Below are 25,174 nucleotides of genomic sequence, written 5' to 3'. Positions count from 1 at the left end.
AAACAAAAGTGAAAGGAATTAAGCGGGCAGATCCGACAGCCCAGAGAAACGTTTCGGGCCCTTCAGCGTGGAGTTACCGCACTCTTAGAGAAGAGGACGTTCCTACAACGGAAAGCAGGCAGTAAGTTTTGTAGCCGTGTATTTCTGAACATCGTCGATGCTTTCCGTCTTGGTTCTGCTAAGGGCGAAATGCTCTTTCATAACTCGACTGCTGCTTTATTTTCGTCTGCCCACAACACTTTCTCTGTCTGCATGACAGTATGGTACAACTAGCACAGATGTTTACAAACTCGAAAAGTCAACTTCTATGTAAAGTTTTCACCAAAGCGTCAGGAACACGTAGACACAGCACTCCACTCGAACATGCACAAGTTTCACATACTTGTTCACCGTGCAGGGACCAAGAAGTGCAACAAAGAGTAAAAAGGGCAAAATTACTGCCCTTATTCTCTAGGGCGCTGAAATGACTCTGCACTTCCTCCTGCAGTGCAAGGGCCACTGCCCTTAAAAAATGCAGGGCTGTACCCCACTAACACTCTACTTGTCCTTTGCCTCCTCTGCCCTTACACCTCCTGCAAAGTAAAGAATAAAAACGTACACTGTGTGAGGTTCTGAACTTTGGTGAGGGAGCCGCTGTCTCACACATCCAAGTCGGACACAGAAACTTTTCCCTCAGACCCATCTGGCCATTCCCAACCAAGAGACACAGAGCTCCACGCTGGAATAGTCATGAGCAAAAGATAGAGAAAATGCTGGACCCAAGAGCTGGAGACAAACGGCCCTGCCCAAGGAAAGTGCGTTACACAGGTATGGAAAACAAGTTACGGGTAAGAGACTGACTCGATTGGTTTACTTCTCTGCAGCTTTCACCAGAGGCTGGAGCCAGGGGGAGTGAGAACTCACAAAGAGAAAGCCCAAGTGTGCTGGCTTCACTTCGTTGCCTGACTTCCGCCACAGAGCCGCCGCCAATCCATCCCCACACCCCCATCCCCCCGAGATCAGGATGCTGAGACCTAGAGATGAAAAGCCTCCAGATACCCATAGGTGGGCAAATGTTAAAGCATGAGAAAGAGAATGCCTGAGACAGGAAAGGCAACGTGCATGGAAGTCAATGTTGTCCCCACAGTTATCAGCTCCGCATTTTAACCCATCTCTCCTTTCCAGACAGCTTGCTGGCCAAGAAAGGGACCGCGTGGACCTGGGCTGCACAAAGAGCGGACCGCACGGAGTCACGGCAGCGTCTGCTGGCGGTCCTCGCCTTGCCCTCGGGGGGCGCGGGGACCCCCGCGGGACATAAACGAGAGGGGAGATGAGGGTGCGAGACGGGGCTGCGCAGAGGAAGCTCATTTCCATCCCGCAGGGCGGACCGCGTTCCCCTCGGCAGCGATGTGAAACACCGCGAGCGGAGCGCCGCTCGCCTCCGCAGCCCCGCGCTCAGCCCAAACCCGCCGCACCTCCCCGGGTCCGGCTGTGGTGGAGGCGCGGGTGGGCCAGAGCCTTCGGCCGTTGTTCCGGGGACACCCAGAGCGGTGGGCGACGACAGCGGGCCGAGCCCGGCAGGGCAATCGGAAGCGGCAGCTCAGATTGTCCACAGTTTGGTGTCGGTGTCAGCTTTTTGCAAACAGACCGCGGTGCCACGTTTAATTTCTCAGCAGCCCGTTCGTTTTCGCTGTGAATACGTTTTGCCGGAGCTCCCTTCAGAGACAGGCGTCCCGCCGCGCGCAGTGCTCCGCGGTGCTTTTTTTGCTCGAGAAGCCCAATGCCAACACCCTCTCGTTACAACTCTTGCTGTCCGCGCTCAGCCCCGTGCCCTGCCGTCACATATTTAAAAGATCTCACCTGCGCGCAGATGATTAGCATTTCCTCCATCTGTCCTTGCATTACTTCTCAGAGGAACAGATGAGGTCCCCCATCGGAGGGTCCTCCGCGCACGGAACTCCGCGCTCCCACCCAGGTTCTCCGCAGCGCTCTCAGTCCCGACGGGACGAGGCCGAGCACGGGCCCCCCCCAGACCGCCCCCGGCAGCTCCGCTCCCCTCGGCCCGCTGCTCCCTGCCGCTAAGTTCTGTGCGGCCGCCTGCATTCACCTCCTCAAAAACGATGCTACGCTAGCGATACTTACTAATATTCCGAGAGCGGGTAACCGAAGCGAAGAAGTTTAGACAGGACTTTGAGGAAATAGCCGAGCTTCACTGTCTCCGCCTGAGGTCCCGAGGCGCGTCGTCTTCGCGTCCCTCGGTGGCTTCGCGTCCCCGGGGCCGCCGATCTCCTGGCCGCGGGATCGGCCCCGGCCGGACCCAGAGCGCCGCGCGGGACCGACGCGGCCGCGGGAACGGAGCAGAGCGCGGGTGGGGCCGCGGGGAGCCGCGCGGGACGGGCCGAGGGGCGCGGTGCAGTCGCGGCCGCGTGCACCGAGAACGAGAAGAAACACCGATAAATCTGCCGTGCGTTTTTTTTTCCTTCCTCCAGCACACATCTTATGAATGACTGCTGCGCGTTTTGCTATCGCTGCGGGGAACAACGCGCGAAAGGATTTTGTTGGCTCCTGACGCTGTGTTTATCAGAGATTAAAGGTGCGCGTGCAGGAAGGCGCTGCTTCACAGAAATCCAAAACGCAGCCTTTCGTGAAGCGCACACCAACACTGTGCAGTAAACTCGTTAGTACCGAGGGGAAAGCATCGAAGGCGCAACGAAGGGCGCTGCAGGGGCCCCCGGCCTCCTCCACGGCTCTCTGCCTCTGGTTTCTCCACGTCGCATCTCTCTGGCGACCCCCAGGGCAGGTGCCGCTTTTCCGCGGTGCCATCTGGAACAGGCGATAGCTGTCGTGCCGTGCCTCGGGATTTATCTGACGGGGAAGGTCAGGCGGTCAGGACGAACGGAGAGAGATTCTCCGCCGCTCGCCTCCTGCAGCGGCACTCCCGGCCGCGTTTCGACGACGGGGGCCGTAGCCGTTCCCTCCCCTCCGCGATCCGCTCGGCGCCGTGGGCGTGCAGGTACCCGGGCGGGGAGACGCCCGAAAGCCGCTCCTAGGTGTGCGCGGAGGGCCGCGGGACCGCTCGGGGATCGGAGGCGCTCCGGACCGCCCCGCCCGTCGGGGCGCAGAGTTCCCCTGGGGCGGGGAGCACGGAGGGGGGGGGGAAGGGGGGCACGGCGGGACGCAGCGCTCCCGCTGCCCACCGCGGCCGGACGGCTTCCACCGCACCGTCCCGAACTTCGCTGCGCTTAGAGCGAAGCACCACGTCCCCCAGCGTCCCGGCTACGTTACTGGGCGGCAGCTGTTGGGGTCCTAAGGGTGATTTAAGTGAGATTCTTTCCGGGCCGAGTGGTTAGAACGCCGCGCAAGCGAGCGGGGTGTAGCGGTACGTGGGGCTCCGTCCCAGTCTCGGACCCCAAACCCGAAAGAAAGGCGAAAGGGGAGTGAGGAGTATGGGGTTCATCCTTTCTTACAGCACCTCAAAAACTGAATTCCCTTTTCTCAAACTCAGAGCAATACCGCATAGCGGCAGCTCTCTCCGATCACCTTGTAGAAAATCCACCATCTGTCATCAGAGTAGGCTCGCAAAGAGAGGTGCACAGGTTGGGGATGTAACGGCAGGTTTAATTAGCGTCACCTGCTCAGCACGCGCGGAGCAGCAGTCCGCGTCTATCGCCGCCACCTGCTGCGGGTGGGCTGCTCGTTCTGCACCGTCCCGAGCGCGGCAGTAGTCGGGGAAACTCTGGGAGGAGCGTTTGTAATCGTAGTAAAAACGCGCAAGTAACACAGGGAGTCCCTCCGTTAGGGGACGCGGCTGGGTTTGTGGGAGTGCTGCGGGCGGGCGGCCCTGAGCAGCCTCCAAATGCAGCGCAGACGAACACACCGGTGATAATTAGCAACAGGCTGAGTTCAGAACTACGGCCTTTGGTCACCTCAGGTGTTCCTTCTTTAGCTTAACGAGAAAGGTTTCATAATGGAATCCGGGCGGCGTAGGCACGCGTGAACACGGCGCAGACGGCGCTTGGAGTGCGTGAGCCGCAGAGCTGTGCTCAGCTGCGGGGCTCGGAAAACCCCTCCCGCGCACCCGCACCGCTGCGTTCCTTCGCTGATGTGGAGGGAGATGCAGCTCGAATTTTTGTTTAGTCTCGGGGGGCTGGAGGCGGAGAAGCTGTGACAAACGACGAAGATAAACGGGGAGGGAAGGAGGGGGGAAAGAGGAGGAGTATGTGGTGTCCTTTGGGTTTTTTCTTTTTTCCTTGACGGTGCTCTTTGCTGTCTAACAGCTCCGGTGCGGGTTCGCTGCCGCGGCAGCGCTCGGAGGCGGGTTCTGCGCGGGAGGGCAGAGCAGGCAGGCGCGGAAGGCCGTCCTCGCGCGGCACGGCCCACCCCCTCACACACAAAACTTTTTTCTGGCAGGCGCCGAGGGCAGAGGCTCAGAGCGAGGTTCCCGGAGCAGCCTCGTGGCGCTCCGCCGCCCTTCGCGGAGCTGGTATGCGGTAGGGCCGGGCCATGTATTGGAAGAGCGACCCGATGTTCGTGTGCAGGCTGGAGGATAAGGACCTGCCCGCGCTCGGCGGCCCCTCGGAGAAGGTGAGCGGACGCGCGCCGCTGCCCAGTGCGGGACGGGACCCGGGCTGTGTGCTCCGCGGCCGCCGGCGGTTCCGCCTCTCCCCGCTCGGGTTCCTCGGCCTCCGCTCGGCGGACGAGCTCCGGCTCCCGCCGTGACCCACCCGCGGGGCTTCGGCGCGGCCCCGCAGGTGCTCGCGGTCGAACGGGTCGGGCCGGGCTGGGCTCCCCGCGGCGTTCCCCGCTTCTGCGCGAGGCCGGCGGCGGATCGCGCTCATAGAGCTCTCCGTGCGCTCCCCGCAGGAGAGCCCCGCGGCGGCCGACGAGGACTCCTGCTCTTCCTCCGCCGCCCTGTCGCCCTCCTCCTCGCCGCGGTCCATGGCCTCTGGCTCCGGCTGCGCCCCCAGCAAGTGCGTGTGCAGCAGCTGCGGCCTGGAGATCGTGGACAAGTACCTGCTGAAGGTAAGCGCGTCCCGACGGCCCCGCGCCTCTCCACCGCCGAGGCGGCCGTATCGGTCCCGCACCCCGAGAACCGCGCGGGGAGGGCGGAGCGCCGCGGCGGGCACCGCGACGTGCGGGGAGGGGAGAGCCGGGCCGCGGGGCTCCGGCGTCTCGCAGCCGTGCGGCGTCCTGCGCTTCTGACGGCCGATTTGAGTGCGGTGGTAAAACGCGATGGCGCTGCGGGCAGACGGCCGAGCTCTGAGCAGTCCTGCCCTTTCTCTCGCATGCTTCTCGTCCGCTTTCCTTCATCGCCGTTGCTGCGCAGTCGGCATCCGTAACATCTGAGCCTGTTCTTCGATTTGCAGAGATTAGTAGAATTACTGCAGAATCGAACGTTTTCAAAGCTCTGAAGCGTGCATCTGTGAGATCGGGCCTCACAGGAGATCTGAAGCGATACCTGTGTTGTGAGGACGCTCTCCTGCTTTAGGGCTGTGTATCCTTCTCGTGTTTCATAAGAGAGTGAGAAGGAACGCTGGTGTGGGTAACGTGTTGGTTGTGCTGTACGCTCCTGACAAAGCAGTTGGTAGCACTGACCCGTTCTCTGTTAGCTAAAAAAAACTCCGTGCGATGCTGTGAATCTGAAAGGAAAGCAGCGCCTATTCAGAAGGTGGAAACTATGTATTCCTTCAAAAAGGGGCTCTAGTAATTTCTGAGAAGTTGGCACGATTGAAAAATGTTTTTGCTAGTTTTAGCATTCAGGACTAAGCATGATTATTTAACAAAAGTGTGGCTTTGAATATAAGACGTCAAGGCAGTTTGAAGGTGGCAATTTTCCATCTGGATTGTAGCCACTGAAGTTATGCTGGGTCAGAGTCCTGCCTTCTGTCCTTTCAGAAGTGAGATTAGAAAGTTGTGCTTTAGGTCGCTCGATTCCAACAGATGCAGACTGAATTCATAATATATCCTGCAAAGTGGAAGTCTGTAGCATCACCGAAAATGTGAAAGTTCTTTTTTTTTAGGTGATTTTCTTTAGAGTCCAGTTGTAACGAGGAGGTCAAAGGAATGCGTATGCCAGGTCGGCACTCATTTAAAGCAGGGTATGTGCAGGTCGTGGAGAGCTTCCGCATGCCTTTTGTTCCGTTAAACCCCAGGCACCTTTGTATGTGCGTTTGCACTCGGAGCAGGATAACAGAGCAGGGATGACAGAAAATTGCTTCTGGTTCTGTGAACTCCAGCGGCATCCTGCTTGCTCATCTCCTGAATGTTGCTGTCTGCTCTTTGAGAAGTTGTGTAAATGCAGCTCAGAAAAAAAGATCCCCAAATGACTATTTTGACTTCAACTTAAACATCATTCCTTCCTGTATAGATAGGGAAAGACAACCGGGAGACGTCTTACTGACGTGCAGCAGTTACGTCTCCTAAATTCAGCCCCGTGCAATGATAAAGGCAGGTGGGTGACATCACGCCAGCCGTGTGACAAAGCTCTGTGGAGGAGCCTGTGCCGAGCGGCCCGTGCGTGGGGCTCCGTGCAGAGCGGTGTGCGGCTGCCCGCTGGGCCGGGGGAGCTGATCCCATGGCAGCCCTGCTGTGGACGTGCTCAACCAGCCCTGGTGCTGCCGTCCTTTTCGCCTGCACTGTGCCCATCTAACAAAATAGTTGAGAGGATCGATTTGGTGACAGCTGTTGTCAACGATTTCACGTTATACTGTGGTGCAAATTTGTCAGTGTGTGAAAGTATGGCTGCCAACGAGGACAGATCTTGGGAGAGCACCGGGCAGCGAGCTGCAGTATTACAGGAAGGATGGCTGCAATGGTCTGCCTCAGCCTGACCCGGCAGCCAGCATGGCGCTTTCTCTGTGCCTGGTCTGGCAGCGCAGAGGCACATCCCGGCTCACGCAGATCCCTGCTTTGCCATTCCTCATGTAAGGGCTGGCAAACCTGCTGTTCCCTATGGGATGGAAAATCGCTGTGGAAGTTTTTAAAGGAAATAGTACATATGCAAACTTGTTTATTGTTTGGTTCACGTAAGTTTTCCCGTTGACATTGTTTGGATCGCAGAAGTTCTCCTGTATGATACAGAATTATCCACAGGGTTATCACTTAATTTTTTTGGTCATTGGGAGTACTGGATTTTCAAATGAAATGATTTGTCTGATGGGTGGTGCAGAATGTCTGCACAATGAAGAATTATCTTTATAAGAATGGAGAAATGAAAATTCTGGGTAACTTATTTGCCCAAAATTTACCCATGGCTTCTCAAAGCCCCTGATTTGCTGCTGCTTTCCAAGCTGTAATTTCACTATGGATATTAAACAATTTTTGAATTAGCTGTAAAACAACCGCTGATGTTTCAGAGCTCCCACTCCGTTCACCAGCTGTGCTTACCAGCCGTCTGGTAAGATGCAGCTCCTGTTGTGTTTCTACTTGACTGTTTTGCTTTTTTTCTTCAGTGTTTGCACTGTAAAACTTCAAACCACTTTGCAGATTTTGTTCACTGTAGACAGATTTTGCAGGTTGGGAAATCAGAGTGCAAGTTAGCAGTAAGGTGATGCCAGAACTTGCTCTGTTAACCCAATAATGTGAGGACAGAGCCAGGCACCAAATATCCACGTGGGACTTGGATCTCCTGCTTCCTCTTCCTGTGCTTTGAATTACAAAGCCAGGAAAGCTTATTTTGAAGACTTTTGTCACATTCATTAGCCCCTAACACACGCGGTTCTATAGGCAGATTTGCCTTCAGGATTTATTTTCCGTGAATCGTGGCACACGTCATTTCTGCCTTTTTCTGGTTGCATGAAAAAAAATAGATAGTTTTTGTAAGTACAAAGAATGCATGCAGGCAGCGCAAGCTCTGAGGAGTACTTCTCTTTTCTTTCGGTGTTCTTGCAGGTGAACGACCTCTGCTGGCACGTTCGCTGTCTCTCGTGCAGTGTTTGCAGAACGTCCCTCGGCAGGCACACCAGCTGCTACATCAAAGATAAGGATATCTTCTGCAAACTTGATTATTTCAGGTATGCCGTGCAGCAGTAGCACTTCATTTAACAGAACTTCACGCTTGCTTGTTTTGCTTAGTCTGTAAATAAAATGGGTGCTTAGGTTCTCACCGCTCGCTTATTTACATGCATATAGTTTATCACTTTGTAAGCAATTAAATGGATCTTTATGGCAGAGGGACCTGGAAGCCCCGCACCCGTCTGATGCAACTACATAACAAACCTTTTACTTAATCTGTGCCAGCTACTGAATTTCTAGAGTCACTCACCTCTATGGACACGAAGGGGGGGTGGGTGTTAGTCAAAGTCTATCAAAATAACAGTAAATTTAGCTTATGTGCAAAGAATCATTCTTAGTGTAATGCTGACCAGGCCAAGCTGAGATGATTTTCTGCTCAGACTGCACTTGGGTATGAGACTTAGGATACCACATGCTGTTATTAACTGCAAGTCAGTCTTTTAACCTTTAAAAAGGATTTCAGCAGCTACACCTTTCTAGGATCACTTTGATTTAGAACATGAGGCATTCTTAATATTAGGATCTAATTGCATAAAGGAGAATATTATTAATTCTGAGTGGCATAGAAAGACACTTATGGCCTCAGTGCTCAAGATAAGAGAATCTTCAGTGCAGAAAGCAGGAAGAAAATTTGCTGTGACCACTAGTACTTTCCTCAGGCAAAATATTTATGGGATTCACATCTGTACAGAGAGTGGATTATTGTCAGCTGAGGCTGAGGATGGTGAACTTCGGGGGAGGGAAAACAAAGTTATGCTCATTTATGTAATCCAACATAACCTGGCTGTCAGTTTCCTCTCGAAAGAAGAACGTTATACAGTAACAGTGTAAATATTTGCCTGTCTTTGAACTTCTATTGAAGATGATAAAATCATAAATGTGATGATAACTAAGGAAAAAAAGGAGGTGCAGGCTCTCTCCCCTTCAGCAGAAGGGGACAATGAACAGTGAAGGCTGCTGTAGCTAAGTAACCTGGGCTGCCTGTATAGTGAAACGTGTTTGAATAACCGGGGGAATTTTGAGCACGAAGCCAGCTGTTCCGATCTCCCACCCACAACTTTACAGAGATGACTTTCATAAAAGGAAAGGCGAGATTTGTGAGTTCACGTAGCAGTTTAAATGCTTTAATGTTGCTCTTTGCCTTAAGTAAATTATTAACTTTTATAGGTCAGTGGAGATCTTGCCTTGAGTTATCAGACGCGACCTTGCTGATTTTATTGCTGTAGAAGCACGGTTACGTGGTCCTCTGGCTCTGTGTGGTCAGTCTTCTTGCTGTGGATCTCAGCTGTGCTTCCACATCCACTTTCTACCAGCCTTGCTGGAGCAACCATTGCGCCTGGGTTGGTTAGCATCTGACTCCAGCCTTCTGTTGGCCTTCGTTGTTTGCAGGCGGTACGGCACGCGCTGCTCCCGCTGTGGGAGGCACATTCATTCCACAGACTGGGTCCGAAGGGCTAAGGGAAATGTGTACCACTTGGCGTGTTTCGCCTGCTTCTCCTGCAAAAGACAGCTTTCTACCGGAGAGGAGTTTGCTTTGGTTGAAGAGAAAGTCCTTTGTAGAGTACATTATGACTGCATGTTGGACAACCTGAAAAGAGAAGTTGAAAACGGTAACGCTGCTTTTAAGAACTCTTTGTGGTTAGTTTTAATTAAACTGCTGGGTTTTGCTTCATCTTCTGTCTTAAAAGAGCTAATTATCCAGCTTTACTAAGGCTGGAAGCACAGGTTCTTGAATTAAAATAATGTGCAAATTACTTAATGTTTTCATATATATATATATAGAGAGAGAGAGAGAGAGAGAGAGAGAGTTTGTGTAACTTGTTTCCTATCCTAAGGAAAGCAAAGCTTATCTAGTTGATAAAATGTCATGCTGCTTCTCTTTCTTCCGCCAATCTGCAAGGGAGTCAGTTGGGGAGGATGGGTGGTGGCATCAGGTCAATTTAACTTTGAACAAAACATGGCTTTTCTGCACGTGAAATTCAGCTGGCCAGCCACTGTGAGTTGTTAGACGACCGTCTGATTTATGAATAACATCGTTTTGAATGCTTAGCAGAGTGTCTTCTTTTTAATGCTTCAGGTAATGGGGTTAGTGTGGAAGGAGCACTGCTAACAGAACAAGATGTTAATCATCCAAAGCCAGCAAAAAGAGCTCGGACCAGCTTCACAGCAGATCAACTCCAGGTAGAGGCAATGCTAAGAACTCGAGTACTTCAGGTTTATGCAGGATGTAACTTCTGAACTGATAGGAAATCAGATGCATATGTGGGGGAAGAATAAGCTTGTATGCTTTATACTTTTTCAAAAACTATCAAGACACGGCATGTTTCTGGAATAGTTTGTTAGCTCCAGCGGTTTCATATGAAATAGTTACCCTTCGAGCTTTTTATTTCCCTGGGGGCAGCCAGTAATTCTGCAGAGTGGAAACAAAAAAGGTTGATCTACTTTGATTGCTCGATGAAATCTATTTCAGCAGACATTTACATCACTGCACATAATAAAGAATATTTTTAGAGTTACGTAATATGAGGAGTTGCACTAGAGATGGGTACTGGATATGACTTCAAGACTTTAGCAGGCAGGAAGCTTCGATTTTTATTGCAGTGCTCGGGGAAGGACTGCACAAGTTTGTGTTCTCAGAACAACAGGTAAGCGTTGTGGGTTCCTGTTCATGTTCACATGAATACAGCTCAGCTCCTGTCAAGTAATGTGTTGTTTCTCTGTTTTATAGAGAGGAAGGGGAATAATCGCATGTTTATATCTCGTCGTCATTTTTCCTACATGCTTGTCTTTTAGATCATGTCTTGGCTATACTGATATGCACCGGAAGGCAGGCTCTTAGTAGGAACTCATGTCTGCTCTCATTCCCTCTTTTCTTCCCTTTCTCTCATCCCTCCCAAAGTGCTCCACAAGCATGCTCCATCTCAAAGTATCTCTGAGCTTTGCTGCTGCCTGTTTAAACATACGGCATTCTGTAGACTTGGTGTCATGTTTCAAGAGCCCAGCTTCAGTATGCAATGCTGCATGTTTGAGAGTGAGGGGAGCTGGCAGCTCTTTCATGGAGCTGAGTGGAGTGAAATAGAGGAGAAGTGCATTTGATGTTCTTGGCAGCAGTTTTTTTACTGTCCAATTTGTTCTTGATCATGCATTATCAAAACATGTTTTCTCAATATCCTGTTATATGAGCTCAACCACTAGTTATGTTCCTTTCCAGTGTCAGGACAAAAGGGAAGTGAGAGCCTTGGAATTCTGGAAGTATGAAATCAAAACTCCTGGTAGGGCTATGCCTGCCCCGTGGGGGTGGGAGCTGCCTGCATCTGCTTTGCTCTCAGAGCTTCTTGTCTTGTTGCTGTCTTGACAAGAGTTGACTCTGGATTGCCTCAAATATGACTAATTTCTGCCTCCGGATCACCACTTCACCAAGTGAGCCTGTCAGGGAAAAACAGCTCCATCAGTGCCAGCTCACTGTGAGGAGGGCAACAGCGAGACCAGGTTGACACTTCTGAATCTGCAGTGGAAAGGAAGCAGCAGCTTTCTCCCTAGCTATGTGTCTTTCATGTTCAGTTTATATTCCCTTGTGAGTTCCTGGATGCACACTGTTACTGCAGTGCTCATCTTCTACTGTTCTGCTCTGCCACGTGCCCTTGTCTGTGGTAAAAGCGGTCACGTCTAGTTATGCACTGGTATATTATGCACTTGGTTTAACGTGGCACGTGGTTGTATGATGCTTGATTTGCTGTTTGATCCATGACTGAAGTCAAGGTGCTGTTAATCTAAAACAAGAGCACAACCTGGAAGGGGTGTAAGGTGCAAAGGCTCTGGATATCAGGTGTGAATTTCTGCAGGAAGGACACTTTCCCAACACGAGCTGAATGAACATCAGGTCCAGCTCTCGGAGTAGGAAATGGATTCAGGCCTTCTTCTGTTTTGACATCAGTTAAACTTCCGTGTTTGCTTTTTCCGTTTTACTGGATTGTAACCTACCTCAGCAGATACGAGATCTTTTCAGACGCTTGCTGTCTGCTCAGTGCATCTGTGCATCTTGGCACCTGCTCTTGACATAAGACCTCCAGTAGTGTGCCTAAGGATGTAGAAGGATGTCTGTGTTTTTAATGTTCTTTTATGGAACTCAGTAGGAAAAATAAATAGTTTAAACATTCTGAATTTGAAGAGTAGTTGTCTGATGTCCTCAGAGATGAAGCAAGGCAAAATTTGCAGACCATCAAGGAACAAAATCCAGAAATGAGAAACTGCAGTTTACTAAATTGCTGAAGAAGTCCTGCAGAAATCTGTGAAGTCTTACTTCTTAATTAAGGTAAAATCTTACATGTTCCAGAGCTGTTCAGGATGCAGGTCAAGTTAACATCTACTTCCTCAAGAATTGTAATTCAGGTGATAATGTGATGGTTTGTAAAAGATGGGTCCAACCAAAGAGCTGCATAGTGCAGGTCTGTCAGGGTGCAGCCTGAGTGCCCCTCGCAGCCCTGGGAAGTAAATGTGGTACGAGGAGCTTCCAAGTTGCCTCCGTTCTCCACGTAGCTGGAAAGAGCATCAAGTTGCTCCGTACGGTGCGAGAGGCAGGCAGCAATTGACAAACTCAAAGAACCCAACCAAAGCTCAATTCCTCCTGATGCTGTTTGCCGTGGTCTGCTGCTGTAACCATTCTCTTCATCAAGTGTGCCTGAATTGCTTCACATTGTGTTTTCTCACACAGCCCCTTTAGTACAATCACAACTGAATGCTGCTTCCATTTCTGACTGTTTCCAAGCGTAATTCATTTTTCATAAAAGTCTCGGTTCAGTTAAGCAGTATAAGGGGCTTCTATTTTGGGTGTGAATTTAGTGGGTTATTTAAAATATGTTTTTCTCCCTTTTATTGGGGACTGTCTGGGGACTAGAGATTACAACAGTTCCCTTAGAACAGAGAAGGAAAAGGATCACAGTCTGAGAGAAGTCTCTGCTGCCACCCTTGGGACTGCACACAAAAAAAATCCAACTCTTATCTTTTCAGGTTATGCAAGCACAGTTTGCTCAGGACAACAATCCAGATGCACAAACGCTTCAGAAACTGGCAGAAAGAACAGGCCTGAGCAGGCGCGTTATACAGGTGACTGCTCTACGTTACAAATCTGCCACTCATCTGTTGGAAATGCTCAGGGGCAGTTTAACAATTAGTGTAGTTATTGTGCGGTGGAGAAAGATCTAATGTGGTGGCTTAGTAAAACTGTTCTTAGCTAGGAGTAGGTCTAGAACCAAAATGTCACTGTGAACAATTTGCAGTATTGCGCTCTGTATGGAGGATTAGAAGTTGTCAAGGAAGAAACTTTACTGCCTGAAGAGCAGGTAATTGGCACTGAGCTTCTCATAAACATAAATTCATGAATTCAGTAGCACATTCTTAAAGAGCTGTGCTTTCTGAAGATGATTTGTGATAGACAACGCAGACATTAGGACCGATTACCTAGCGATCTGTTTTAGAGAGTAGAGGTAAAATATATGCCCAAGCCTTTTAAAACTGAGAAACACAAACTTAGGTTCTTATGGTTCTTACTTTGCCTGAAGAGTCCTCTTGGCAGCCATCACATTCATGCTCTTTTTCTATATAAATGTATTTGTTATATTGATTTATAAATTTATATAATTAGAAAGAAGCTTGCTGTTCCCTCATCTCCTCCTAGCCCAGGAGATTTGACAGATACACAGGAATTAGGTAGCTGGAAACTGTGGTCAAGCTTTTGAAAAGTTGAAGCTCACGCACTTCACATGGAGAAGAAAAATCGGTGTCCCCTGAACGATCTGCTACTGCCAGCAGCGTCGAGGCGCAGGAGGTGCCTGCACCCCTGCCATGCCCCTGCATGCAGCAGCTGTGGGTGCCCAGCCAGGCGCCTGCCCCAGCAGCCACGCGCTCCCTCGCAGTGCCTGTGGGCTACCTGTTGCTACAGAAGCTTTCCTGACTTGCTCATATGTGTGCTTAAGGCACCATGCGTCTTCAAAGTAGGTATTTCTTCTTTTGGACTGTCGGTGCTACATTTGAGGCCCAATTAACTACCTGAGCTCTGAGGTTTATATCAAGTTAATGTCAAAACAGAATGCGATTGATCTGCGTGATGCAAATCTTTTCCTTTTTTTTTCTTTCAGGTGTGGTTTCAGAACTGCAGAGCGCGCCATAAGAAACACGTTAGTCCTAACCATTCATCTGCTGCTCCAGTCACAGCAGTTCAGCCCTCCAGGCTGTCTCCACCCATGCTAGAAGAAATGGCATATTCAGCATATGTACCCCCAGATGGGACTATGTTAACTGCCCTGCACAGTTACATGGATGGTAGGTACAACTTTGCACATCCAAGTAAAATCATTTTGACTGTGGCAAGAGCAGTTTACCAGGCTCCCATTAAAGAAGCTTACCAGAGTTCTTGTTTTATGCCTTATAGAATATCTTAATACAGTATTGGCTCTCTGTGCCTTGTGAAGAAGGCACTTGTATCAGGAGCACTCACTGCAGTAGCATAGCTGAAGGTCTGGGTGTGAAGACTACTTCCTGTGCTCCCTCCAAACCATGAGTATTAGTAGAAAGAATTCAAACCATTGTTTTTGCAGCATTCATGCTGTATTTTCTACAGTATCTAATTTTAGTGAAAACTGTTGACTCCTGGACCCTTGCCACACAAACTGTAGGTGTACTGAAAACTTGAGCTTCCTTCGCACTAACAAATAATGGGGGCAGCTTTGCTTTAAAAAATGTTATTGTGTGTTATTTGTCCTGATGTGTCAACAAATTGGGCTCAAACTCATGATTTGGAGTGTCTGAAAGATCTGGGAGGCCTGGACTCTCAGCTGCATGTGTGGCCAGAGCTCGTTCTTCTCCAGAGTGGCGTGAGGTGGGCTGTGGTTGGAGGCAAGTGAGCTCTGGGCCTGAAGTATGGGGCTGGTGGAAGCACTTGTGATGCCACCCGTGCCTCCTGGCGTCAGACTTGTTTAGAGAACAGTGCTTGGTTCAGTGGTTGGGACCAGTGAGATTTTACTAGCTTATATTTTTCTACTTCTGATGAAGCTGACAAGTAAATCTTTCTGTTTTTGTAGCTCATTCACCTACAGCTCTTGGACTCCAGCCTTTGCTACCCCACTCAATGACACAACTGCCAATAAGTCATACCTAATTTCTTTCTGTCAGGGATGTAAGCTACTAAGGATGTAAGCTGAAGTCACTTACTGTGTATGAAAGTTACCGTTGGAAAGCTACTAATGTTAACTTTTTAGTTAACAACTAAAACATTTTCAAGAACGTTTTTGCTGCCCAGGTATGTAAGTATACATTTAGCCTGCAAGACACTTTTATGGATTCTGCTTAATTACATATTACATTGTTTACAAGCCTTATTAAACATCTTTTTGTATTGTCTGGAAGTAGATCACTCTAGTTATGTATTTGTTAATTTATTTGTCATCAAAAGAGCACTTTGCCTAAAAGAAAGGACTGACAGTTGTGCAAAATGTTTACAATTCTTTGTGAGTTTGTAGCTTATCATTAGTTTGTATTAGTAAGTTATTGCTGAAAGTATTACTTGTATTTGAGTTGTATACAGCCTATATGTTAAAGCTTATTTCTGTGAATTTGCAAAAATAAATTTTGGTTGCAAATATTTTCGAAAGGAACTAAATAAAGTTTCTGCTGTAGCATGCTAAGCAAAAGCGTTGCTGTGTCTATGGTTGAACTGTGAGCATTTGTGAAGTGCTTAACTGAAATCCTCAACTTTAAAACTCCAGGTTACACCTGGTTTGCTGCACTGGACTTTTTCAGGAGTGTTCACCTGTCTCAATTGATCTGGAAAATGTTTCTAATGGGTTTTGATTGGTCTTGAAGCACAAGAAATAGGTGCCTGCTTTAAAGTAAATATTCACAAAACAGCAGTTTTCTTCAGAGTGAGGTTGGGATGCACAAGATAGACTTGACTGTGATTTAAGTCAGTGAGTGGAGATCTGCTTTCATATTTTGTTGTATACTGCTTCAGCTTCTGCTTTTTTCAATGTTTTTACCTTTGATTTTGTTTAGCAGGAGGATGAGCAATGCATGTCTAAATAGTCTGCATTTCAGTTCCATGTTTTGACTGACCTGTATCACACTGCATACAAATAGAAACTGCAGTCCATTCAGATGCTCAAGACCAGGCTGCATCTAATTGTTAAAGTGAATTAGAACTGTTAAGCTGGAATTAGAAAGCAGGGCGCTCCAGTAGGCTAGTGCATACTATCAACTGAACTGGTCTTTGTCTTCACGGACTGGTTTCCTTTAAGGATTTAAGACTGGTAGATCCTATCTGCACACCTAAGCTTTACTTGCATCTGAAGGAAATCTCTGAAGGTGTGTGTGAGTCCTTTTTTTTCATCTCCCAATGGATTCAGTGTCTCTAGTGTGTGAAAGCTCTTATCTGTTCTGGTCAAATCATTTCAGTTTGGTTTGCCACCACAGAAAGATTATGGTCTCCAAAGCCATCACTTCAATGGCAACTTCTGAATTATTCATGTTCCATAAATTAAACTCAGTTGCCCAAGCAACTGAGTAGCAAAAGCACACTGCTTTGTCTAGGCTGATACACCCTGCCACAAATAATGCTGAGGACACAGGCTGTTATGGAACTTGAATGGAACTTTACATTTTTATTTTAACGTGCATCATGCTGAAATAGCTGGGTGAAATGCTGAATTAAACACATCGTTTTTCTGTACCTGAAATACCCCCTGTGGCTGCATGATACAAAACTGCATGCATAATAGTAGACAAACCAATTCTTGTTGTTTTGTAAGACCTGATGTGCAAGTAGGAGAATCTTACTGCTGAAGTTTTAAAGTTAAGCACCATGAGTGCTGGTAAATTAGACATAATTTGGTAATGTAAACTAGTACTCAACTGTCCTGTTCTAAAGTGCAACTTGACTTGCATTGAGTCCCTCTGAAAAAGAACAAAACTACTTGTTCACTCTAATTTGAAGAACTGAGCAGCTTCCGGTTCCTCGAGAGAAAGCAAGGCAGACCTACTTATGAAACCTTCTGTCCAGTTCCACAAACAGAGCAGGATTAAAGAAAATGAGTGGCGTTACTGCTTCCTTATGAAAAAAGGAATCGGGAGGAAATTATCTTTGGCTACTGTGAATGCTTGAGCAGCTATTTGCAGAGTGAGGAGGGAAATGTGGAGTTAAAAATAGGGAGTCCCAGTAGTGGATCTGGGCTGTGAGCATCGCCTTGCAGCATGTAAAAGTTGCTCTACTGGCCTACCCTCAGTTGCCAGGCTGTGTGCAGCTGACCAAATGTATGGAAGGCCAGGAGTTTTATTCCGATGCTCTCAACTGAAGCTGTTGCTGTAGCTTGACTTTAGACTTGAAGGCTGATCTTTTTCTACTTGTTGTGCACTTGCATTTTTGACAACGCGCTGCTGAGTTCTTCTGACCTGGCTCCACTGTTGTATTTCTTTAAAGCAGGAAGCACTAACAGGCATTGTGCTCAGAAAATTCAAGGAACAGAATGCCACTGGTGCTACAGTGGGAATACAAAATAGCATGCTGAGCCTTCTAGATGACGTAGGTTTGATTTTCAAAGCTGAAAAGCAATGTTGTGTAGATAACAGATTGGTTTTAACATGTCACTTAAAAGTAGTCTGTCTTGAACAGAAAATGGTACAGATCTATGCTTAGTGTTCTACTTCTTTGGATAATTCTGCAGAGAACTGCATTTGTCCCTCTGACCCTTAATTTTTTTTATTCTGAGGGCACTTTGTACATGTGGCATTGATACTATTAGTGAAGAAATTGAAAATTGAGCTGTAATTATATAAAACATACTTTGTATCAAGAAGTTCTCAAGGGAAGAAATACCACTAACAAAATAAACACACATCTGTCTTGAATGTACTGTGAGAAGACCGGCTATCGACTTTCAGTCTTCTCCCCCTCAGGTCCAGCCAGCAAGCTGGGGTTGGCTCCTGTATTATTGTATGGTAGGACAGGTGAGTATAACTACACTGCAAAATATGACTTAAAATGCACTATATGGTCTCTTACAGAAAGGGGGAAAAATCTGGATAGAAAACTTTCACTGTGTGAATCTCACAACATGGGAAGTCTGTTATTAGAAGCAAGTAGTAGTAGTTCAGTTTGCAGGGTACAGAAATATCTACTCTAGAATATTCAAGATCCATCAGAAGTATTTCAAAGTGCAGTTAAATACTGCAATAGAGATATTTTGAAACTCCACCTGCTCAGTGGAGGTACAGGTTTATGTGTATATATATCTATATCTATATATGTAGATGCATCAGGTGATTACATGGGCATTTTCTAGTCTACTTCTCATCCCAAGGTACTACTGATACAGATACTTGACTAAACTGTCCTGAAATGTCTTAAATGTCTCCAACAGTAGATATTTTTGCATAATCCTCAGGAAATCTGATGCTCTCTTCCCTTCCTCCTTCCCCTCCACACAAAACAACCCCAACACCAAAACAAGGAATTTCTTCTCTCTGCCGAACCAAACTGATTCACTGAGGTTCCGGGTTTTTTCACACCATGTATTTGTGAGGTGTCCGATTCTTTCTGTGCTTTTTTCTTTGCCCACCATCTCAAAGCACAAAACTCAGCAAAGCCCTCCATGATGCTGACCTGGAAGAGCAGAGAGCACGTAAGCTGCTCGTGGCTGTGTGCGCTGCGCTGATGACTGCTTTTCTTCCAGCAGCACCACACTCCAAGTTTCATTTCTGACTGCTGCCTTGCTCCCAGAGATGACTGCAGCCTAGGTGAGCAGCTTATATTTTAACACGCTGAATTTCACCTTGCTTTTTTCTCACTGCTTCTCAAAGCTGTCACTCATTCTGAATCGCAGTTCTGAACTCCCCACTGTCGTCTGCTCTCTGTTGTCAGAAATGCAGGGAGCCTCTCTTTATGCCGACATTCAGGTAATGAACTAAAATACTGACTAGAACCTATTCTTCTGTAATTCCATTTTTTTTAATAGGAGAAGGAATCATCTGAACTGCTTGCCAGTGCTTACTTTCCAAATTTTCTATCCTAGGTTATTTCCTTATCTTGCTTTTGTCAGAAAGAGACACGCGCAGCATCTTGACCACCCACGCAGCTGCCACCCTTGTTACCCTGAAAGGAAGTTGGGCTGCTTTGACAGTCTTGTTTCTATTCTTGTTATCACCAATCTCATTAATATTCTAAAATTCTCAAATAAAATAATCAGACCAGAATTAAATTGCATTGTTGAATTTTCGGCTTTCTTCTGCTCATTCCCGAGCTGTAGACACTGAGTCTCTCAAAAATAAGAACTCATAATTTATGAAGATCTCTGTTTAGCTCAGTGGTTCCAGGACAAACTGTAGCAGATCCAGGCTACCCATAAACCATTTAGATAGAAAGATTCCAGAGATCTTGCGTTTGTTGGCAAAATACAACTAACATTTACTCACAACATCCTGATCTGTGAACTGCCTCTCACGTGGATGCTAACGAAGATGCCGTCCATTATGGCACTTCACTCATCACTAGCTACACACTGCCTGCTGCACCACTGACCACATCCTCTGGGTCTGGCCGTTCAGTTTCTGATGCACCTCAATATCTGCTCATCCAGGCCATACTTCCAATGGTGTCATCAGGAGGATCTTAAGGACAGCATCGAAGGCCTCACCGAAGTCTAGGACTGCAACATCCATTGTTCCCATTCATCCGTCAGGCAAACTCGTGTTGCTTTCTGTAGCTACCCTTACTTCAAGCAGAGCAGCTTTTCCCTTCATGTTAAAGAGGATGCCTTCTCAGTTACAAGCTAGGTTTTAACCAATGCTCTCTCCCCATTAGGAAATGCTGAGCCCAGAACGCGCTCTGGTTGAGCAAAGGTACCTGGCAGTAACATTCAGCAGCCTCTCTATCCACGGTCTGAACAATACAGGAATACTTGTGTTTTCTTCAGCCTCTTACAATTGAAAAAGCAGGTATGCTTAGGATTATTTCACTTAGAACAGCATAACTTCAAACCCTGGAAGTGCACGTTTGTTATAAGACCACCCATTACTTTAAGACTGTCCACAGACTTTTTTCTAGTAAGTCTGGTAGTAATAACTGCAATACAAACGTATGATAGCTATTTCTCAGCTCACGTGGGGAAAAGCATTCTTTATAGGCTGATATGCTGTACAAACTGAAATTAAAGACTTAAGGAGTCATTCTTAGTTCTTCCACATATGCTAAAGTGACCCCTCTCAAATGTTTTATTTTAAATAAACAGCTCACCACAAATGTCCTCTAAGAGAAATGTAGTTCTCAGTTCTCATCTGCATTCACCTGTGTTCTGGCATCCATCATCATCTCTCCCTGATCCCTCATCAACATGTAGTCTTTCTCGCCCTCTTTAGGAATGGTGATTTTGTTTTCTACTCTTTATCCTGATTCAGGCAAGCTTAAACTCTCAGAATTGGATAGCTTTAAATGTGATTTCTTCTGAAAGCAATGCCAGGAAGAAGCAAACTAACAACAAGAACCCCCACAGAATGTCTTAGCAGAGGAGCCTGTTGGATGCATAAAATCTTCCTGGGATGCACCAAATTTGTCTGTTTCAACTGTGCATCTTTTCCCACAGCATGTTCTCCTTCACTTTTACCTTTGCCAATAAACCTTTAAGAAGAAGCAAGGAAGCATTCCTGTCCTGGTTGAAGCTGGGACAGTTGGTTTTCCTCGCAGTGTCTGGTACAATGCAACGTTTTGGCTTTAGGAGAAAAACACTGCTGATAACACGCCAACGTTATAATTGTTGCTTAGCAGTGATGTGCAGAGCCAATGATGTTTCAGCTTCTCGTACTGTCTTGCCAGTGAGGGGACTGGGTGGAACCAAGAGCAAGGACTGAAATGGCTCAAGGCACATTCCAAGCCATATGACATGTAACACAACAGGGTGATGGAAAGCACAGCAGGAATAGCTGCGTGGCAAAGTGAGGACAAGTACAAGTGCAGAAGTTGCAGACAGAAGCAAAGGAAAAAAGCTACTCACTCTTGGAAGGCCTCAGGTAGGCAGGGATCTCTAACAAGAGACCCTCACCTCCACTGCCAACCCTTAAATGAGGTCTGGGAAGGGATGGATCCTGGCTCCACCCCTTCCACCATTCAGGTACATTGCATTGCATTGCACGCACCTGAGCTCCCCTGGGCTGGCCCTGTCTTCCCACCAGGTGCTCCATCATTGCTTCAAGCCATGAGTTAGCATTGCCATCACATGACATCATGCACAAACTATAGACCTGTGAGGATATGACCAGAGGGGGTAGCCACTGCTCAGGTACTGGCTGAGCATGTTGTCACTGCTCTTATTTATCATTTCCTAGTAAATTTCATCTCAACTTACGAGTGGCCAAAATAATACAATTTTGAGGGACAATAAGGAGCTTTTCAAAAATATCCTGACATCAAAAGGAGGACCAGAGAGAACACTGGTTCGTTACTTGATGAAAATGGTTCTCTTACAAACAGGGACACAGACAGGGGCATTTAATAACTTCTTTGCATCTATCTTCAACACCAATGATAGATGCTATTTCAGTAGGATATAAAATAATGTGCTGAATACAGGAAAAAACAACAGTGAATTTTTGAACTATTGTCAGAAATAAGAAGGAGAAATGCTAGCATTTGTATGACATGAGCACACTCAGAATGTGATGCGGTAAGCAGCTGTAAGAAAAGGCACAGCAGTACTTAGTCAGACACATGCTTCTCCAGTTAAATGTTTCTGAGTAAGAACTTACAGATTAGAACAAATTCGCTCTAACTTCATGTGATCACAGACAAAAGAAACCTCTTATTTAAATAAACTCTGTTTGGAAATACACATTATGTGATGTTGAAGCAGCACCAGACAAGGACTCAGAGACACTGGAGACTACACATCCGCAGGCAGTGGACCACACAGACTTTGAACTCATACGTTAAATGCTGTGTGATTCCAAACACGAGTCCACAAAGCTGCAAACCACCCCTTTCTGGAGAATTTCAGTCTCTCCCTACTCTTACTGGTGAGTCTCCCTGACTCCAGCACATATGTTCACACACCGAAACTGCAGCAGAGATAGTATGGAAAACAGGGTAGGACAAAAGCAGACACACTTCCTTTATCTTAAAACTGGGATTAAACTGTATCACCTTGCAAGAGAGCTCCTGCAGAGTAGGTTCTGCAAAGGCCACCTGAGGAACTCAGAGACAGATCCCTGTCCACATTTTACTTTAAAGGTCTGTGAAAGCAGAGATGTGCAATGCAAAAACTCAGACACATTTAAATGGAGTCATGAGGGTCAGACCCCAGCTTTTTGCATGTCAAGAATACGCACAACTCCAGCACAAAACTGCTCCTCACATTGCAATGTGTTTCCATGTGATGGAAACAAAACCGTGAGGTTTCCAATAGCATTTTATTTCATGGGGCTAATTTATCTTCCTTATATTTTAATGAAAAGTTCATTAATCTCTCCCAAAATGTGATTTTAAGGAAGAAAAAAAGAAGTGGATGTATGATATGTATAATCAAATCTGTAGAAACCTTACTTTCCAGCATACACTTTGATCTTCTGTAAGTCTTCTGCAGGAAGCTGCATAGCCTTCTCGGCTGAGAACTGCAATAGTGAGACTTACTCCATGCGACACGCAGTTATTGGTTTCTTGTCATTAGTGCATGAAGCACTGCCACCTCTGGATGCCACAAACCAGTAATAATAAACATACAAACATCTACTTTTCTAAGCTCCTATGACCCAGAACCTATACAGTTGGGAATTACATCACAAGCTGTTTAACTGTTTTGGACCACTGTTAGCATTCTCACAAAACAAAAGATTTGTGAAACACACCAGCGCGAACTATGAAGCTCATGAGGTTTAAAAAGAAAGAAGTAAAACAAAAACAAACTGCAATATGTTTTTTTTTTAATTATCATTTGAAGCACATCAAATGCACAACTTTCTCCTGAGACTACTTGGATTATTTTCCAGATAGCAAGCCTGGGCTCTTAAGACTGCAGAATTAAAATAGATCACCCACAGAGCATAGCCAAAGCAAGAAAAATGAGAGTTTGGGACTCGATGAAATGAAAGTTGATTCGACACAGGAAATTGAGTTGGTCAGATGCGTTGAAAATGATGGCAACCAGAAACTACTTTATGAAGCACTGTATAAAACAGTCCCTTCCTTTCCAAGCCATCTGCAGCTGTGTGGATTTGCAGCAGCATGCCAGGTCTTACAAGAAAACACTCTAAGAGCAGTGTTCATCTGCAAAGTCAAATTGCAAAGGCATCACAGATGGTATACATCAAACACTGGCCAAGACAAAGGGCAGAAAAATTTCGATCCCATGTTTATGGCCAGAGTCTGTTTCGCTACAGTAAGTCAATTATGGCATCATTTCCTTCTTCAGTAGAAATTTCAGTCAGTTTGAGCCACTCCTCCTGGCTGCATCACCACTCTGCTCAGTGCAATTGCAGCACAGTTAGGATGCACCACACCCACAGCAAGGAGGGCAGCCAGGAGCCTTCTCCTCCCATTTCCCAGTGCAGCAGCCATTGCAGAAGTGCCCTGAGCAGAGCTCTGCACTTCCCCCAGCAGAACAGTACTGCCTGAAACCAAGAAGCCACGCTGTGTCCCACCCAGTGGCAACCTGGGTTACTGGCTGGCACCCCAAGCCTACATTGTATGAGGCCAACCTTGAGAGGCAGCAGCTGGAAAGAATAACCACGAGCTTTGCAAAATAGGATCCCTGTAAAGAGTGGAATCCTGGTACACTTCAGAAAACCAGGCTGCATTTTGAACTCATCTGGATGGAGGTTAAAGTTTCTATGGCCTGCAGCCGTTGGTAGATTTAAAGGTAACAGGAATGAAAAGAAAGTCTGTGAGATGTAAAACATGTCAGTCTGAAAGCACGCTTTCAAGGAGGCAAAAGACAATTTTGTTAGTAAGCCTGACATTTTCTGAAGAACTACAAATAGTGTTCCAACAGATGATGTGTGTTAAAAGGAGATACTGATGTAGTTAAAGCAAATTTAATTAAAGTAACTATGTACATATGAGACACATAGTAAAAGTCCTCCCTTCTCCAACATTCCCTTAAAATAATGTGTATATCACAAGTGCATCTTTTGGCAGCTGAGTACACTGACAGGTTCTGCAGGGCTATACATCATCACCTGAACTCAGATAATGGTAGCGTGGCTTTAACAGACTAAATTGCATCTGATATAATATTAACCAAAAATAAGCACATTTTCCTTACTGTAGACTTACTGCAAAGCAACAGTGTCCTTTCCTCTTCTCAGCAGCAGGGAAGTCATCCATTTCTGCAGGGCTCACTTCTCTGCCCATGTCGGCTCAGCTGCTAAACTGGGGTCAGGAAAAGCCAGTGTCCTTTAGGGGATGACTTTTAGAGTTCATCTTCTACTGTATAGCTGGAACTGAACTTGAGCACATCCAAACTCGTGGGGCAGACTCACTCTCTTCTCCATAAGCATTTGCCTTGTGACCACCTTCATTTCACTCTTTCCCTCCGAGAGTCGCAGAGCAGAGCAGGGTGGAACTGCTGCATGCTGTGCCATACCAGCACCGCTGCTCACCCACCACAGGCTCTGGCCGGCAAGGACTGCGCAACACCGACCCACTGACGGCCCCATTGGAACTGACAGCAGTTACCTCTCCAAGCAACCGTATCTCTTGCTGCGAACCCTTATGCACCGAACGCGTAGCTTTAAATGACATAAGCTGCAACTATGAGAGGAACTCCTATGTACCCATGAATCTGCTGCCCAGTCGCCATGTTCTCGCTCACTTGCAGAGAAAGACGAACGCCTCCTGCCAGCACAGCCCCGCTCTGCAAGGTGCCAGCAATGCCCAGATGCCTGCAAGCATCGCCTCGTTTTTGTGTTAACTCAGAAACTCTGCTGCGTGGTTTCATCGCAGCGAGAGCTCGAGGCCAGAGCGCCCTCGGCTGCACGGCGGCACACAGCAGCCCGCTGCGGCTGTCGGCACCCCGCTGGAATTCTGCCTTTGTCCGCACAGCAGCTCCAGCGCTGCTGAGCCGCCTCTGCTGAAATTCGTCCTCACCTCTGAAACACGTTAGCACTTTTTCAAAGAAATTATTATTATTTTAACTTAATTTCTCCCGTCAAC

General features: G+C 47.2%; 1 protein-coding gene and 1 long non-coding RNA gene across 4 annotated transcripts; both read left to right on the top strand.

Annotated features, from left to right (window-relative positions):
- The first annotated feature begins 3 nt into the window (after positions 1–3).
- Positions 4–1,250, top strand: LOC128072783 (uncharacterized). 2 transcript variants are annotated; one of them, XR_008202436.1, is made up of 3 exons: positions 4–121; positions 677–807; positions 1,165–1,250. It is a non-coding gene; the product is annotated as an uncharacterized LOC128072783 (long non-coding RNA). The 2 variants fall into 2 exon arrangements; XR_008202435.1 differs by having other exon boundaries at positions 1,169–1,203.
- A 2,624-nt stretch (positions 1,251–3,874) lies between these two features.
- Positions 3,875–15,637, top strand: LHX8 (LIM homeobox 8). Of its 2 annotated transcripts, none has more exons than XM_052666910.1 (9): positions 3,875–3,999; positions 4,390–4,563; positions 4,843–5,001; positions 7,870–7,991; positions 9,382–9,602; positions 10,070–10,173; positions 13,000–13,095; positions 14,127–14,310; positions 15,069–15,637. In XM_052666910.1, exons 2-9 carry the CDS (start codon positions 4,483–4,485, stop codon positions 15,143–15,145), a joined length of 1,044 nt encoding a protein of 347 aa, XP_052522870.1. In that variant the 5' UTR covers positions 3,875–3,999; positions 4,390–4,482; the 3' UTR covers positions 15,146–15,637. The 2 variants fall into 2 exon arrangements, with proteins under 2 accessions (XP_052522870.1, XP_052522871.1); XM_052666911.1 differs by lacking the exon at positions 3,875–3,999 and adding an exon at positions 4,104–4,195.
- The last annotated feature ends 9,537 nt before the right edge of the window (positions 15,638–25,174 follow it).

The sequence above is a fragment of the Tympanuchus pallidicinctus genome, unplaced genomic scaffold (genome assembly GCF_026119805.1).
Source record: "Tympanuchus pallidicinctus isolate F22 unplaced genomic scaffold, pur_lepc_1.0 scaffold7, whole genome shotgun sequence".
NCBI classification, from domain to species: Eukaryota; Metazoa; Chordata; class Aves; order Galliformes; family Phasianidae; genus Tympanuchus; species Tympanuchus pallidicinctus.
Note: the sequence above shows the minus strand (reverse complement) of the source record. Positions and strands in the feature narration are given on the sequence as shown.